The sequence below is a fragment of the Peromyscus californicus genome, unplaced genomic scaffold (assembly GCF_007827085.1).
Source record: "Peromyscus californicus insignis strain IS unplaced genomic scaffold, ASM782708v3 Scaffold_8__1_contigs__length_139910024, whole genome shotgun sequence".
NCBI classification, from domain to species: domain Eukaryota; kingdom Metazoa; phylum Chordata; class Mammalia; order Rodentia; family Cricetidae; genus Peromyscus; species Peromyscus californicus.
Genome location: NW_026294606.1, coordinates 13,372,757 through 13,388,874, shown reverse-complemented (window position 1 = coordinate 13,388,874; position 16,118 = coordinate 13,372,757). Strand labels below are relative to the sequence as shown.

General features: G+C 46.0%; 1 protein-coding gene across 1 annotated transcript in view; it reads right to left on the bottom strand.

The window, feature by feature from the left end:
• Nucleotides 1-16,118, bottom strand: part of Shc3 (SHC adaptor protein 3) — a 144,026-nt gene that overhangs the window by 50,938 nt on the left and 76,970 nt on the right. Inside the window, exons 3-5 of the mRNA XM_052729649.1 lie at nucleotides 11,690-11,753; nucleotides 8,644-8,763; nucleotides 4,777-4,830 (exon numbers count right to left, since the gene is read on the bottom strand). Of these exons, the coding sequence (XP_052585609.1) occupies nucleotides 4,777-4,830; nucleotides 8,644-8,763; nucleotides 11,690-11,753 (238 nt within the window). The remainder of the gene's footprint in view (nucleotides 1-4,776; nucleotides 4,831-8,643; nucleotides 8,764-11,689; nucleotides 11,754-16,118) is intronic.

Here is a 16,118-nt window from a genome sequence, read left to right as displayed (position 1 = left end):
TCCTCAGTACTGGGAGAAGAAGGAAGGAAGGGAAGGAGAGAGGAAAGGAGGGAGGAAGGGCCAGATACTGGGTACAAAATGGTACAAAATGGGCATGGTTTGAGGCACGTCCTTAAACTTGGATGTGGCTGGAAATCCCTGGAGATCTGAGTGCAGACTAGGCAGAGCCTGAGGAATCATGAGCAGCTAGTGCAGACATCACTAACCAGCATCCTCCCTCTCCCCCAGGTATGCATGCTGCCAGTCTGTGACCACACTCAGAGCAGCCAGAGTGGCAGGCACCTGGCCTCCCCGCAGAGGTTCTTCTGGGAGTCATTCACAATGGTTCTTGAGTACCCTGGTTCATCTGACTTAGCGGGTTTAGGAATGAGACCTGACCATGAGGACCTGTTTAAAGCTCGTTGATGCACTAGTGTGAATCAAAGTCAAGAAGCGGGCCTGTCAGTAATGTGTATACGAGCTCAAACTTGAGTTCCTGTGAAAATCCCCTAAAGGCTTAAGACAGATTTGGGCTGTACCCCAGTTTTGCATCTGGACCCCCAAACTGGATTGCTGACACGCTCCAGCTGCTGTGGGGTTAGAGACTATTCTTTGAGAACTGATTGTGGGGAAGAATACTAGAGCAGATGTTTAAAGACTGGATACTCACAATAGACAAGATACAGAATTAGCACAGTTGTCCTCCAGCAGATGAGGGGGTAGAGAAAGCGTGGTGTAAGCTACGTAGCGGTGTTCTGTGCAATCACAGAGAATGAAATCTCATTTCCGGGAAAACAGATGGAATTGGAAGTCATTCTACTAAGTGAAGTGAGCAAGAGTCAGAAAGACTCACAAAGACATGAAAGTAGAAGGGGGCTATGAGGAAAAGGAGGGACCAGAGGAGAGAAGGTGCGTGTGTGAATACGATCAAAGTGTGTCAGATACATAGAGGAAACTGTCACGATAAATCTCATTATGTTAAACAATGGTGCATGGCTAATTTAAAACATTATAAATGTGTTTGTTTTTTAACATAGGCTTTATTTAGAAGTCTCACCCCTCGGTGTGAAATGCGGTTCCTCGCCAGCCTTCTGAGGCCTTGATGGTCTGCCGAGGCAGCCTGCATGCACTCACTTCTGAACAGGTAGCTAGGGACCTGGTCATTCTCTTCATGCTTTTTAAAGCATTATTTTAGTATTTATTTTTAGTATTTCAGTTATGTGCGTGTATCGGGCAGGGGAATGTGTGTACATGAATGCATGTGCCTGTGGAGGCCAGAGGTGCTGGGTCCCTAGAACTGGAGTTACAGGCTGTTGTGAGCCACCCTATGTGGGTGCTAAGAACCAAACTTGGGTCCTATGGAAGAGCAGCAGTAAGTGCTCTTAAGCACTGAGCCATCTCTCAAGCCCTATTTTCTTTTTTTTTTTTTTTTTTTTTTTTGGTTTTTCGAGACAGGGTTTCTCTGTGTAGCTTTGCGCCTTTCCTGGGACTCACTTGGTAGCCCAGGCTGGCCTCGAACTCACAGAGATCCGCCTGGCTCTGCCTCCCGAGTGCTGGGATTAAAGGCGTGCGCCACCACCGCCCGGCCTCAAGCCCTATTTTCTTAATTCTTAAAGCCAGAGAGACTTCTCTACATGTTGATACTTTTAACATTGAGAACAACAAACCAAAAAAGACTTAAGGTTTCTGGGGTTGGCTGGTCCTCAAAAACTGTTAAGGTTGGGGGCATTGCTCTGGCATAGAGCACTTACCACCAAGCACATGGCTCTGTGTTCAATCCCTGATGACACCCTCTACCAACCAAACAACAAACAAACACAAACTCCGTTCTAGTTTTACTTCTGGGGCTTTTAATCAAGACAAACACTCTAACTTAAAAGCAACTAGAGAAAAGGGTTTTGTTTTTGTTTTTGCTTGTTGTTTGTTTACTTACAATTCCAGGTTACAGTTCATTCTTGCAGGGAGTCAAGGCAAGCCCTGGAAGCTGTACATCCACAGCCAAGAGCAGAGACAGAGAACACGTGCATGTCTCCTTGCTCAGTTCCCTCTGCCCAGCTTGACTTCTCTTCTCTCACACCGTTCAGGAACCTGCCTAAGGAATGTGCCACCCACCCTGCTCTGCCTCTTCCTACACCACAGGCCCTATCTGTCAGTTGACACTCTCTTCCCAAGTCATTCTGGGTGGTGACAAGTTAATTGTCAAAGCACCACCCCTCAGAGAGCAGCTTGAAAGGTCAGCCTGGTTTTGTAGTTATTTTCCAAAGTTTATGCTCCAAAGGGCTTTAAGGTCATCTACTGTGTCTTCTGCCTGAGTGGTAATGGTCTGCGCTGACATGTACTGTTCCCTCCACAAGGAAGTGTCCTCTCCCTCTTAACAGAGATCCAGCAAATACTGCCTGGAGAGGGGAGGTGAGGGGTGTGGGTGTGGGGAGGGGTGTGGGTGTAGGGAGGGGTGTGGGGGTGAGGAGGGATGGGTGGGCATGGTGCCCTCCAAGACTTCCAGAGAACAGAGGCATGGGGACTTTTCCAGTGGTGGAAACAAAAGAACTCTTGTCTCCGAGGCTCCTCAGAGCAGAACCCTTGTCTCTGAGGCTCCTCAGAGCAGAGTGCATTTTCTAGTCTTTAATATTTCATAGACCATTGAGAGAAAGGACAGGAAGACTGCAAAATGACCTCTGTTCACTGCCATGGAGGGGCATCTTCTGAGGATTTGAAGCTCTGGCAAAAATATGGATTGTAGCTTACAGTTCTTCACTTTCCTCCCAGACTCACGGGATGTGAGAGACATAATTGTCCTTAAGAAACTTCAGGAATATCTTTGCCAACAGACCGGAGCCCTGGAGCTTTGGAGGCCTGGGGCATGCTCTCCGGCACTGTTTTTCTTTCCACAGTCTTATAAAGCTAACCCAAGAACCCGGGATCGTCTAGACAGCTGCCATGTCCTTAATTTGGTACTGAGTTACGGGGTCAAGACTGAGCTCCACAGCCAGCTTTCCCACATTACAGGAGCTGGGTTTTTTCAAGAAGCAGAGCGGATGATGCCTTTGCCCCAAATGACCCAAACTGTGCCTAAGGATGCACGCCGAAGGTTGTGCTTGAATTGAAGAAATCAGCAGTAGAACTGAGTCACCTGGGAACCAGAGCTACTGTCCCCAAAAGACACTAGCCACCCTTGCAGCTCAGAGATGCATGGCAGGCCGGAAAGGGGAGACATTTAGTTTCAACCAACTGCTCTTGCGGCACATTAACCTAACTGCATGGGATCAGCTTTACAGCCTTCCTTCGTGATTTCCAAATCTGACGGGGATTCAGAGTTTCAAGGAAACTGTGCCAACGTGGGAGTCTGTTGTCTGAGTTGTGTGCAGAGCCAAAGAGCAAAATTAGCCCCAGTCGGCACAGGTGCTTCATACAAGGAAGCTTTTTTTAAAGAGGGGAGCAGTTCTTCCTCTAGTCTAAGAAACTACATTGTGACTGGGGCAGGAAGGCCCAGGAAGATGTGCTACCCATCTCTCAGACGGCCCATGGCCAAGCTAGGACTTGGCCCTTCTGCTGTCAGTCTTGATCTTTACCTGGCATCCTTCCCCAGTATATTGGATTCAGAACAGTGCTCTTGGCAGTGCCCAGTTCCACAGTGGGAACACCAAGTTCCAGAGAAGAGGCTGGGGGGATCTTATTCTGGAGTTAATCCATCTCTGTTCTCAGTCACCAAGACCCTCGGAGACAGGACCTTGTTCTGGCGTCCACTTGGGGGATCTTGTGTATGTCTGTGTGTGGGGGGACAGACTCCTCAGGTGTCAGGGGAGGTGGGGGCACCAAAAAAAGTAAAAAGGATATCTTAAGTTACAGGAAAAAAATTTTTTGTCATTTGAATGAACTTGGGTTAAAAACTATCCCTCACCCTGTTACCCCACTTCTAATTTTTTGTCCTTAGCCACTGAAAACTTTACCCAGAACAATGAAAATTATCATGATAACGTTTGGAAGGAGCCTTTCTCCCTACCACTGCTGGAAGGATTCGGCCCGTTTCCTCCCTCTTCCCTCAGTTTCTCGCTCCCTCGCATGTTGTCTGCCTGTTTTTTGAGGTGGTTTTTGGAGATGTGGGAGGGAAGAAACCAAAGGAAGCAGGCATGGCATGATGGGTTCCACACAGGAGCTCTGGATGCCTCTCATGGAGGCCATGCTTCCAGAACTCCTGATACTTCGTGGCTGAAAATGAATGTAGGACCTGACTACAGGTTACCCCTCCCTGCACCAAATAGCAACGTAAATGACGGTTAAGAGAACTGATGCGGTATCTTAAAAACAGAGTGATTGCTGACCATTGGCCCCAGCTCAGTCTCTAATACAGAGAAATGAAAGGGGAGGGGGGAAAAAGGAGGGAAGGGAGGGGCATGGGGAGGGAGGACTTCTGAAACCAAGAGGGATAAATGGCTGGATCACAGCTTCAGGGGTTATGACTCCTCGAAATTTTTGATGGATAAATATTTTGACTTACAAAACATTATTTATTTCAAAGGATTTTCCCCTGTAGGGTATAAAACTTGTTTTTCTGAGGACACTACAGTTGTTTCTGAGCTTTGTATACTCTGTATACTTTGTCAGAATAGAATTCCGCCCAGACTGAAATTGTCCTGATCCTAAAACAACTGGACTGTTATCAGAGTAGTAAATTGGGGTTTCACTAGAATCAGCATAAAACACTTTTGTGTCATGTCTTCAAGAGGCACATTTTTAAAGCAGGGGTTTCTTCTCAGAAATCCCCAGCGAGAGCAAGAGAAACCAGCCAAGGCCACTCACCGGGTCTCCCCCAGAAGCAAAGGAGATGGACTGCATGTGATGGTTCGCTATGATCTGCAGGACGGAGACAAGAGAGGAGAGGAGCCATTAGTGCTTCCCCGCATCCTGCAGAGCCTGCCCTGCTGGCAGGCCACCCAAACGACAAGATTTCCTGAAAACTGCCCGCAAAGAAAACAGTAAAACACTGAGACAGTAGGCCGCCTGCCCTCCCTGTGCACGGTCTGATGGCTGTCATCTCTCTGGTTGACCATTCCAATGCCGCATTAAGCTTCCCAGCAGCTGAGGAGTGAGACCTGTGGGAAGCCCATTTTACAGGCACAGACCATGATCCCAGAGGGGCCAAGAGGCTTGTTCAAAGGAAGAAGTGTAGCAATTCCAGACCTGTGAAATCAGGACTCCAACCTGAGGCCAGGGTCTCCAAAACTAGACTTCTCCGGGAAGGAAAAGGTAGTCCTAGAGAAACAGCTCAATTGGTAAAGTGCCTGCCTTACAAGCAGGGAGGCCTGAGGTTAATCCCCAAACCCATGGGAAAAAGAGCGGGGTGTGGTGGCTACAGTCCCGGTACTGGAAAGGGAGAGACAGGTGGATCCCTGGGGCTAGCTGGACCAGCAGCCTAGCTGAATCAGCAGGTTTCTGACCAATGAGAGACCCTAAATCAACCAGCAGACACTGCCCTGATGAACAACAGCTGAGGCTGACTTATGGCCTCCACATATATGCACACATATGTGCACATACACCCATTACACATATGTGCAAACATACACCCATTACGCACATGTGCATATCATCCACACAAACATATACCACACACATACACATACACAAAAAGAAGGGAAAAATACATTGTACCAAAACATTATTATAACTTGTAGTTTCTGCTTCCGCAAACACCGGAGCCAGGCCTGGGGAGTGTGGCCTGTTTCACTCCATCACACTGACATCAGGTGTATATAAATCAGAAGGCCAGCATCCAAGAATTACAGCCCTCTCATAATCCACTGGCCTAAAGACCAGGGGCCCTTCCACACTCATCTTTAAAAGGAAAATTTCCATCAGATTTATAAGCTGTGGCATCCATGGAGTTCAGTGACACAGAGCGAATTAGAAGCTGCCCTAAATTCTAAAAGCTACGTAAGTCCTCCCTGCTATTTTTATCTTTTTAAAGACAATGTAAGGACATTGAGGAAAAGTTCCTGCGTGGAAAGGAGCTCCCAGCTCTATCCTAACACAGCCAGGTTTATTTCTGAGCTCTATCCTCTGCCCTTGTCCCCAGCAGACAGCAGTCCACAGAGCATCAAAGCGAGTATGCGCTCCTGAAAACTTGAAATAACGTATCATTATAGGATAAAATTTTAAATATTTTAAAATGCTGACTTTGGTTGTTGACATTTGCAAAACCTCAATCTAGAGAAACTGGATGGTTTAAGGAAATACAAAACAGTGAGACTGCTGGGTGGCCTGTGCCCAAGCCCCAGGCAACTAACTAATAATAGTTGCCCTAGAATCCTGCTGCCTGTGGGCAGCAGCGCCTGAGTGAATGATAAGGCAGCAGAATCCCCAACAGTAAACTAGGACTTTGGTGTCTTGAGGCCCTGGCTGATCTGGAATTCATGTTGCTGAGGATGGCCTTGAACTTCTGATCCTCTTGACTCACCTCCTTACCACTTGAATTACAGGTGTGACCTGCCATGCCCAGCGTAAGTTTCTAATGCTGCAAAACTGATTTTTGTGTGTCTAACTTTTTGTTTATTTAAGGAGATGGCTCAGTTGATAAATGGTCGCCATACAAGCATGAGGACCTGAGTTTGGTTCCCCAGAACACATGAAAAAAACTGTGAATGGAGGGAGCCTGTAATCCCAGCACTGGGGAGGTAGAAAAGGAGGACTCCTGGGACCCACTGGCCAGACAGTCTGGGCAAGTTTGTGAACTCCAGACCAAGGAGAGACCCTGTTTTAAAAATCAAGGTAGACAGTGTCTGACAGTCTTCATCTGGTTTACACATACACACACAAACACACCATACCATAAACACAAACAGCATACACATAACACACACATATATATACAACACACACACCACATACACACACACACACACACACACACACACACACACACACACACACAAAATACACACTCACACATACATGCCAACTCTAAATCTGGGGGTTGGAAATTAAATTGGAAGCTATAATTTAGGGGGGGAAAAGCCTAAGTTACACTTGGTCAAGATCACTATCATGATTGCCTTTCACCTTTGGGGGTCGCTTATCAGATATCCTGCATTTCAGATACTTGTGTTATAATTCATAACAGTAGCAAAATTACAGTTATGAAGTAGCAGTGAAATAATTTTATGGTTGGGGGTCACCACATCATGAGGAACTGTCTTAAAGGGCCGCAGCATTAGGAAGGATGAGAACCACTAGGGTAGCATGTTTCTCCTCTAAGGGATTCATCGCTATCCCTCTACTTGGACCCCAGCATCATGGAGTGGGTGCTGTGTGTCTGCTCCCTGGGTGGAGGAGGCAGGGGCTTTTGCTTTCTCTATTTGCCACAGTGGGGCCCTAAACTCAGGAAATGGGAAAGGCACAACCATATGTTCTACCTGTGATGTGGACTGCTCCTGTGTCACCCTAGCTGTAGCCCCTGGGTGTCTGGAAAACTGCACTTAGACCCACCCAATACATGGCAGGGAAATGAGAACTGGACACCTAACTAGACTCAACCTGGACCACACCACGGTAGAACAGGGCCTCAGGCGCAGCTAGCCTAACATTATCCTTACTGGGCCATCTTTTTAAGGAGAGAATGAGCAAGGAGGGTGGAGAGTTACAGCCTAGGGACCCCTAGAAATGAATGGTCCATGTGCACAGAGGCCAGATTCCAGTTTACATGGCTGTCTAGAGCCTAGTGTGCCAGCCTCCGTGAGCAACTGGGGCTCAACTTAGGACAGCCTGGGCAAGGCTAGGCTGACTGGACATCCTAGATCCATGGCCTCAAAGACTGGTTAGTCCAACCCTTAGAAAATAATAAAAAAAAAAAAAAAGACAAGCAGTTATCAGTGAGTCCCTGGAAGATGACAGGGTAGAATGAGAAGTTGTAGTTAGTTGTGTCTCAACAAAGCCCTGATTTATTTCTTATTTATACATTAGATCTAATTCGTCTCTACATCTTAGGGATAGATGGTAGATAGATAGCAATAGATAGATACATACATACATACATACATACAAGATAGCTAGATTGATAGATGGGTGGATACATACATACAAGATGATAGATAGATAGATAGATAGATAGATAGATAGATAGATAGATAGATAGATAGATAGATAGATAGACTGACCTAAAACATAGTCAGCACACAGAAATGCAGCCATCCTACCTGGAATTTGTCTTTATAATTGTGGCTGTGCTCCCTCGGTCATTCTACCCTATCTACACTGTAGATACACACAGCTCATCAACTCTGAGACGGGATGAACTATAAGAGTCTCCAACATAAGAAGCCATCAGGAAGAAAACCCCTGTCTATTAAACCACAGCACACTATGCACACCACTCAGGGTAAGATTAAAATGTGACCCATAAAACCAATACAGCGTGGCTATAAAACAAGGGCAGACATCAAGGCGTTTGCACAGACATCACCATTTCTTTATATTACAAACAGACCAACAAAACAGACATCGTTTTGAGCAGGACTCCAGAGAACTATTCATCCATCTGTGGGTGCACTGTCAAAGTGACCAAAGCTCACGGTTTGGCCAAGCGGGTTCTGCATGGGCTCAGTAAGCTCTGAGGAGGAAGCCCCTAGGGTGTCCACCCTCGGGCCCAGGGAGGCCTAGGTAACCTCACACCTGTTTGGAGTCGGGAGTGCGCAGATTCAGGCTGGCCGTGGAGATGGTCAGGGAGATGCTCATCCCTGCGAACTGGAGGTTGCTCTTCCCCAGGATGCTGGACAGCGTTTTACTTGGAGGCTGTGAAATCCAAGAGTGATAGTTTAGCTTTCAACCCAGATTCTGTCTGAAAGGGTGGAGGCAGAGATGTCAGTGTACCCCCATAGACTCTCCCTGGCTGCTGCTCCCCACTGAGGTGCCAGAAGACAGACAACTGGAAAATGGAGGAGCTGGAAAAATAAGAGCCCACACCAATATGCACACTCAGTAATATGAGGTATGAAGTTATAAATGCCTAATAAGTCAGTTCTGGGGGAGAACTCCTGGTCTTCCTGGCTGCCTTGACCATATGCGGGTGTCTCCTGGGTCTTAGACGTAAACCTACAGAAACCACACAGCAGGGCCATCACAGCTTTGCAGACGTACAAACCTTGTCTCGGCAGACTGAGATGCAGACTACCTCTTAGGGGAGTAGAAGCTGGTTGGCACCGAGGCTCAGGAGCAGCCTCACAGGATCACGAGGCTCTCTCCAGAAGGGAATCCTCGTCAGAAGTGGCTCCCTGTTAAGGGCTCACCTGGACAGTCCCATTAGAATCTGACTGCCCAGAGCTTGGGCAGGGTGGAGAGACAGGCTGCTGTGGCCAGCATCTCCCTCACCTGTCGGCAAAGTCTTTACGGGGATATGGAACAGCCTCAGTGTCCAGCCAGGTGCCATCCCCCAGGCCCTGGGCTCACACTGAAGCCCTCTCCTGCTCACACTTTCCATTTGATTACAACATCCTCTGCTCACTGTGCCCAACAGCTCCTGACCAGATGCACAGTTCTTTGATCCACTAGGAGAGAAAACGCAGCCACTAAGGTTGTCTAAAGTGGAGCTGGGAAAATGGGAAGGTCACATCCCTCTGCTGAAGCTCAGGCCACAGGATGTTCCTGTGACTCAGATAAGAGGCCAAAGCCAGACCTGCGGGCCTTGTACACCAACCTCTCAGTGGGGAGTAGCCTAGTTAATGAACCAATCAGAATGGATTTGCAGTTTAAGGTGTCTGCCCAGCCAGTGAACTGTCTCCAAAGGTAACACTTAATGGAAACTCTCTATTTTAAAAGAGAAAATCTCTGCTGAACTTACCTCCAGGGGTTGCCCTGGTTTGGTATCCCCAAACTGCAGCTCTTTGCTTCCCAGATAGATGCTATTTCCTTTAGGATCCCTGCCATGCCATTTTATTTCTTTTTCTTTTTATTTAACATTTCAAAAGAGCCCTTTAGAGAACCCTTCCCCTCTGTGTGAGAGACAGGTACACTGTATCTGGGCACAGCCTGGAAAGCTGCCATTACCTCCATTTCTTCCCACCAAGAGAACCGGAGGGGAAAGAAGACCTGGTATGACCACCTGTTCTGAGAGACGACGGTCCTCCTTGCTGTTCCCAAGGGACATCTTGATTCCTGTATTCAAGGTTTGGGAGCTCTACTTGGTTCCCAGGACCTCCAGGGGACCAGCTATCATCACATAACCTGAGCTGCCAAGTTCTGTGCCCCAGGCCCAGTTGCCCTGTAGGTTTACGAAAGCCCCCAGCTCTGAAGACAGAAGTGACTTGGAGACAAAACCATCTGGAACCTGAAAGCTCATTCTGGGGCAGATATGGGGCTCTGTATGGTATGCTTTCCCACAAATCCCTCTTTCTAGGTAGATAAAAGTCATGATTGTAAGTGCTGAGTATTTCTTAGTTACTTAATGAGAGAGAGAGAGAGAGAGAGAGAGAGAGAGAGAGAGAGAGAGAGAGAGAGAGAGAGAGAAAGAGCTTAATTCAATGTTTTCTTCTTTTTTATTGTGATAGATATCACATCTATATCCGTGTGTGCAGATGTGTGCATACATGTGGAAACGGAAGGTCATCGGGAGTCTTCCTCTGAAAATCTCTACCGTATAGTTGGAGACAGAGTCTCTCAAAGAACCTGGAACATACCAGTTCTGCAACCATAGCTAGCCAGTGAACCCCAGGGTCAGCCTGTCTCTGTTTTTCCAGCACTGGGATTGCAGTCATGTGCTGCCATGGCAGGCTTTTTACATGGATGCTGGGGATACAGTCTCAGGTCTTCATGTTTATACAATAAGCCCTCTGCCAGCTGAGCTATCTCCCCAGCCCCAGATATTTTCCCCTCCTACTCTACCATACACAGGATGGAAAGTTCTAGAAGTGTAGTTGAACACCCAGCCTCCAGAGCAGGTGGCTCTGGCTTTGCCATGGCCCCAGCTCCTACTCACTTTGTGGCTTCTCAGTCCAAAGCTTCAATTTTTGTCATCTATAACATCAGGCTTTCCAGTGACATGGCAAGCCAGCTCAGGAGAGCCATTTGTCACATTTTTAGAAATGTTATGAGCTCACCACTAAGCACAGCTATTACTGAGAGTTAACTTATACAAACTCACAAGTACATAGATGACATCTAAAGATGGTAAACTACTTCTTGAGTCCTGAATGTTTCGCTCCTGGTCCTTCAGGACCCATCTGCTGTGCCTGGAGAAAACACGACACAGGGATGAACTGCTGTGTCTCTTCCCAACTCTTTTCTAGGGACCTTGTGTTGAAAGCTTGAATCATAGGGCGGTATTTACACCACAGTAATTTGCATCATTACAAATGCAAGGTCCTGCTCCCCCCTCCCAACCCTAGAATCCAGTTCTTAAGCATTGGCTAGCATGTATACTGGGGTAGCTGCAACATGAGCTGTTGGGGTAGATGATTTATGTTATGTAATGGCCTTAAAGGGATGCTTGGCTGGGTGTTGACTGGTATCACTGTCTCCAGGGTTTAACCTACATGAGCATCCATAACATTTGCTTGAGAGACAGGGCAGGGGTGTTTTAGCCTTAGCTAGGTGCTTTCCCTTAAGAAATAACAAGATCCAAGTCATGTAAGAAGACAGTGGACAGTTTTGTGGGTGAGGACATGGAGTGTGGCCCTGAGAGGACATGAAGGAGGAGACAGACACACAGTGAGGGCGGCAGTACCTTTCTCTTCTTGAAGGCTCCTTTGGCACCTGGCACAGCTTCGCAGACACGGCTGATGGCTTCCCTGAGGGCAGGAGAGATTCATTTTATTACACGCCAGTCAGGGTTATGCAACTCAGATAGTCTGCACTCAAAGGTCCAGAGGAAATAACTGCCTGCTTATTTTAGCATAGAAAATTGGCCCTCCAAGTGCATCTCCTCAAACAAGCAGAATTAAGCCAAGCACCGGCAGGTCATCTTAAAACTTTTGCCATATTCTACCTCTTTCTTAGTGTGGTGGTACCATGACCAAAGCCACATTTCTTTTTTCTTTTACATTTAACTAAGATTTCTTTTTTAAAATCAGTACCTAATATGTACTCTCCTAATTTTTTTTAAAATTATGCCAATCATTATTGAAATATCCTGACACTGTCAGAGCATCAGGACCAAGCCTATCCAGCTCACTGAGATCCTTCTGAAGTAGGTTCAAAGGTCACTGAAGGAAACACAATGCTCATTGTTTGACTCTTAGCTTCTGCAGTTTTAAACACAGCCAGTCAGTTGAGGCTACAGCCCATTTGTGGGATGCTTGTGCAATACTTCTAAAGCCCCAGCACCTCATAAAACTAAGTTTGGTAGTACATATCAATAATCCTAGCACTCTGGAGATAGTGACAGAAGGACCAGAGGTTCAAGGTCGTTCTCACCAAAATGGTGAATTTGAGACCAGCCTGGGATACATGAGACCATGTCTCAAAAAATAAAAAGAGATAAATGAATACAGACAGACAGACCCTAGCTTATCACTCAGCTTAGGGTTTTCCGGCTTTATGGTAGTGTGAAAGTGATTCATATTCAGTAGAAATTATACTTTGAATTTTCTATTCTAATCTCTTTTTTAAGTTTCAAGTTCTAAATGTTTTATTTCTTGGTAAGTATGCACTCACTGTTCATATCATGGTAGGTCAACGTATATCACATAACACGCACTGATCAAGTCTTCTCTGGTCCCACCAAGCCCCCACAGTCCCATGGCCCACTTACAAAATAATCACTCAGAGGGTTATATTAATTATAACTGCTTGGCCATTAGCTCAGGTGTGTTACTGACTAGCTCTTACACTTAAATTTACCCATAATTCTTATCCTATGTTTAGCCATGTGGCTTGGTACCTTTTCTCAGTTAGACATTCTCATCTTGCTTCCTCTGCATCTGGCTGGCAACTCCTGACTCTGTCCTTCCTCTTCCTGTCTCTCTCCTGGATTTCCTGCCTGGCTATAACCTGACTCACCATAGGCCAGAGCTTCTTTATTAACCAATCATAGCAACACATATTCATAGCATACAGAAAGACATCCCACAGCAACACAGACACACAGACACACAGACATACACACACACACACACACACACACACAAACACACACACACACACACACACACACACACACACACACACACACACACACACACCTTCCCTGACCTCTATGCTGGGCTCACTTTATTTAACATATTTCCTCTGGATCCATCCACAGGACCTTCTCTGAGTGCTGGGTATCAGCAGCAATCCTCAGCTCCAAGTCAGCACCAAGATCAGCAGCAGAAACCACCAACTCTAAAGTCCTCTGCCACTAAGCTAGCATGTTCTAGCATATTCTGTAAGTTCAGTATATTTTCCACAATAATTTCAATTTGCAGTGGGTTTAAAAGTCGAGGAACTGCTGTATTTAAAAAATCTAGAGAGTTTAAGAGGAATAAAGGAACTCCATGGTACAAGGGTGAGGCTGTGTATGGGCAGATGCACAGAAAAGTATTGGTTGGACAGGTCTACATGCGAGGCATTGTCCTGAGTCAAGGGATGGGAGTACCCAGTATGGGGGGGGGGGGCACTCATGGGGTCTAGTAAGGCAGGAGTCCCATACACAGGTCTTACCCTATGGGGGCTGGAAAACTTGAAATAAGGAAGAGTCCAGATAAGGAGGCTGTGGGGGTTCTAATGAAGGTGTGGCAGGCTATGATGGCAACTCCGGTGACCTTGAGAGCACCCACAGCTCAACACTGTGACTCACCATAAGTGAAAATGACTGGGAGAAGGGCTGAAGGTGGCTTCAAGTTAGGGGTGCCTAAAGGAGCTGGGCAAACTTCTCAGCTCCCACATTAAGAGGGAGAAAATATTACAAGAACATGGAGAAAATAAACTAACAGGACCAAGAGATGAGCTGAATGATCAAGAAGACAATGGCTCCTTAGGGACAGCCACCCAGCTTCCCAAGTGGAATACTCCTCACAATTAATGTCTACCATCTAGTTGAAAAATAATCACGATCACAATGCAACTGCTTTAGGAGATGTCCTTGTCAAATTAGGGCAGCGACCACGGAGGCGAGCTTCATGTTTGCCATTCAGTGGTTATGGAGAGAGGGAGGAAAAAGGAGTTTGTGACAGTTCAGGCGCCAGAAAGCCTGCACAGTATGAGTCATCCTGACCTGGAAAAGTAAAGCCAGAGCAGATGTTTGGGATGACAGCGCTGCTCCTATTTATTGTATAATAGCCATCTAACTGTGCTCCTACCAAAATGATCAAATACATACCATCTCAAATCTGCTCAAAGCAAACTCTCTGTTTGCTTTCAGAACATGGATGTGTTGTCCTTTTTAATCAATGAGTTCATTTGTGTGTGCGTCTACGTGTACATGAATGTGCACACCTCTGTGTACATGCAGAAGCCAGAGAATGATGCTAAGTGTCCTGTTCTAGAACTTTCCACCTTATCCCTTTGACACAAAGTCTCTCACTGATCTGGAACTAGGCTAGCAGCCAGTAAGACCCAGCAACCCTCCTGCCTTCACACTTCCCCTGACAGAAAAGGTATTATAGGCATGTGCAACCAAGTCTAGTTTTTGTTTAATGAGTGCTGAGAATTTGAACTCAGGTCCTGATGTTTAACAGCAAGCACTCTATCTGCTGAGTCATTTCCCCAGCAACCTGTGCTGTCTTTTTGTAGAAGTATGTAAGTCCCAGTATCTGTCTTACCTGTTTAATATATTAAGGTGTGTTTTATTTTTAATTATGTGTACATGTGTGATGGGGATATGTGCACATGTGAGTGCAGGTGCCTTCGAAGGCCAGAAGAGAGCAACTGGATCCTCAAGAGCCAGAATTACAGGTGGTTGTGAGCTGCCCAATGTGGGTTCTGGGAACCAAACTCATGTCATCTACAAGAGCAGCATGTGCTCTTGCCCACTGAGCCATCTCCCCAGTCCCTTACCTATTGAATTTTGCATGTTTGTGTGTATGCATGTGGAGGCCTGAAGTTAACCTTGGGTGTTGTTACTCAAGACACTGTCTATCTTGTTTTCTGGGACAGGGTCTCTTGCCGGCTACATATTAATTTTGTAGACTGGCTAATTAATGAACCCTAGACATGATCCTGTCTCCACCTTCCCAACACTGAGACTACAAACATGGGCCACCATGCCTGATTGTGTTTAAGTTAGTTGGTTAGTTTTAATTTTATATGAGCATATGTCTATATGAGTGCATGCATGTGTCTCACACATGTGTAGGCATCCACAGAGTCCAGAAGAGGATTGTCAGATCACCTGGAACTTCTGCATTTTATTTTTTAAGCCAAGAGATGGATTTAGTTCAACAAAGTAGCTAAATCTCTGATGGTCTCAATAAGCTATGTACAAAAAGTCTCTCCTTGGTCATTCTTTCAACACCTTCAGTAATTCCTAGATTTTTTTCCCTGCCTACCAACATAGGAAATCAAGAGTATTGCAAACAGTTTTCCAAAAGGACTCCCACTATCAGAAACCTAAGTTCATTAGCCACGAGCTAACCATTTGCAGCTGGTTTCTACTCCATGGAGGGACAGGAGGAGCAGCAGTATTCCGAGGGGATGGAACGGGCTCAGATTACAGACAGAACGTCCTCTCCGGGAGACCCATGAAGTTCCCAGAGCACAGTCACACACCCAACATTTTATCTTTACAATCTTCAAATATAAGACAAACCAGAACTCTTTCTGAGCTCACACACTCAAAGTGAGCCCTCAGGATACCCTTGTGAACTTTCAGAATCTTCTGAGGTCTTCAACATGCTTTTCAGAAAAATGTGCTGCCTTAGGAGGGCCACAGAATCTGTTTCTAATGTTCACATGATCACATGTGTGCACAAATCCTAACTTCAACCAAAGACAGTGTCTATTTCCGTTTGAAATAGAAATGATACACCATTAAAAACAGCAATATTTAGATGTCTGAAATTAGTTACTTTAACTCCAAGGTCTAATTTTAAATGTAGCTATTCTCAATTTCCTTCCTGGCTGTTTTGGTGAGCAGTACTATCTCAATTTGTTCATTTAGCAATAATTTAGTTTTGTGTAATTCCATTTAATCTCTTTCTGGAACCCAGGTACCAATTTTGCTGTTTTTTAATAAT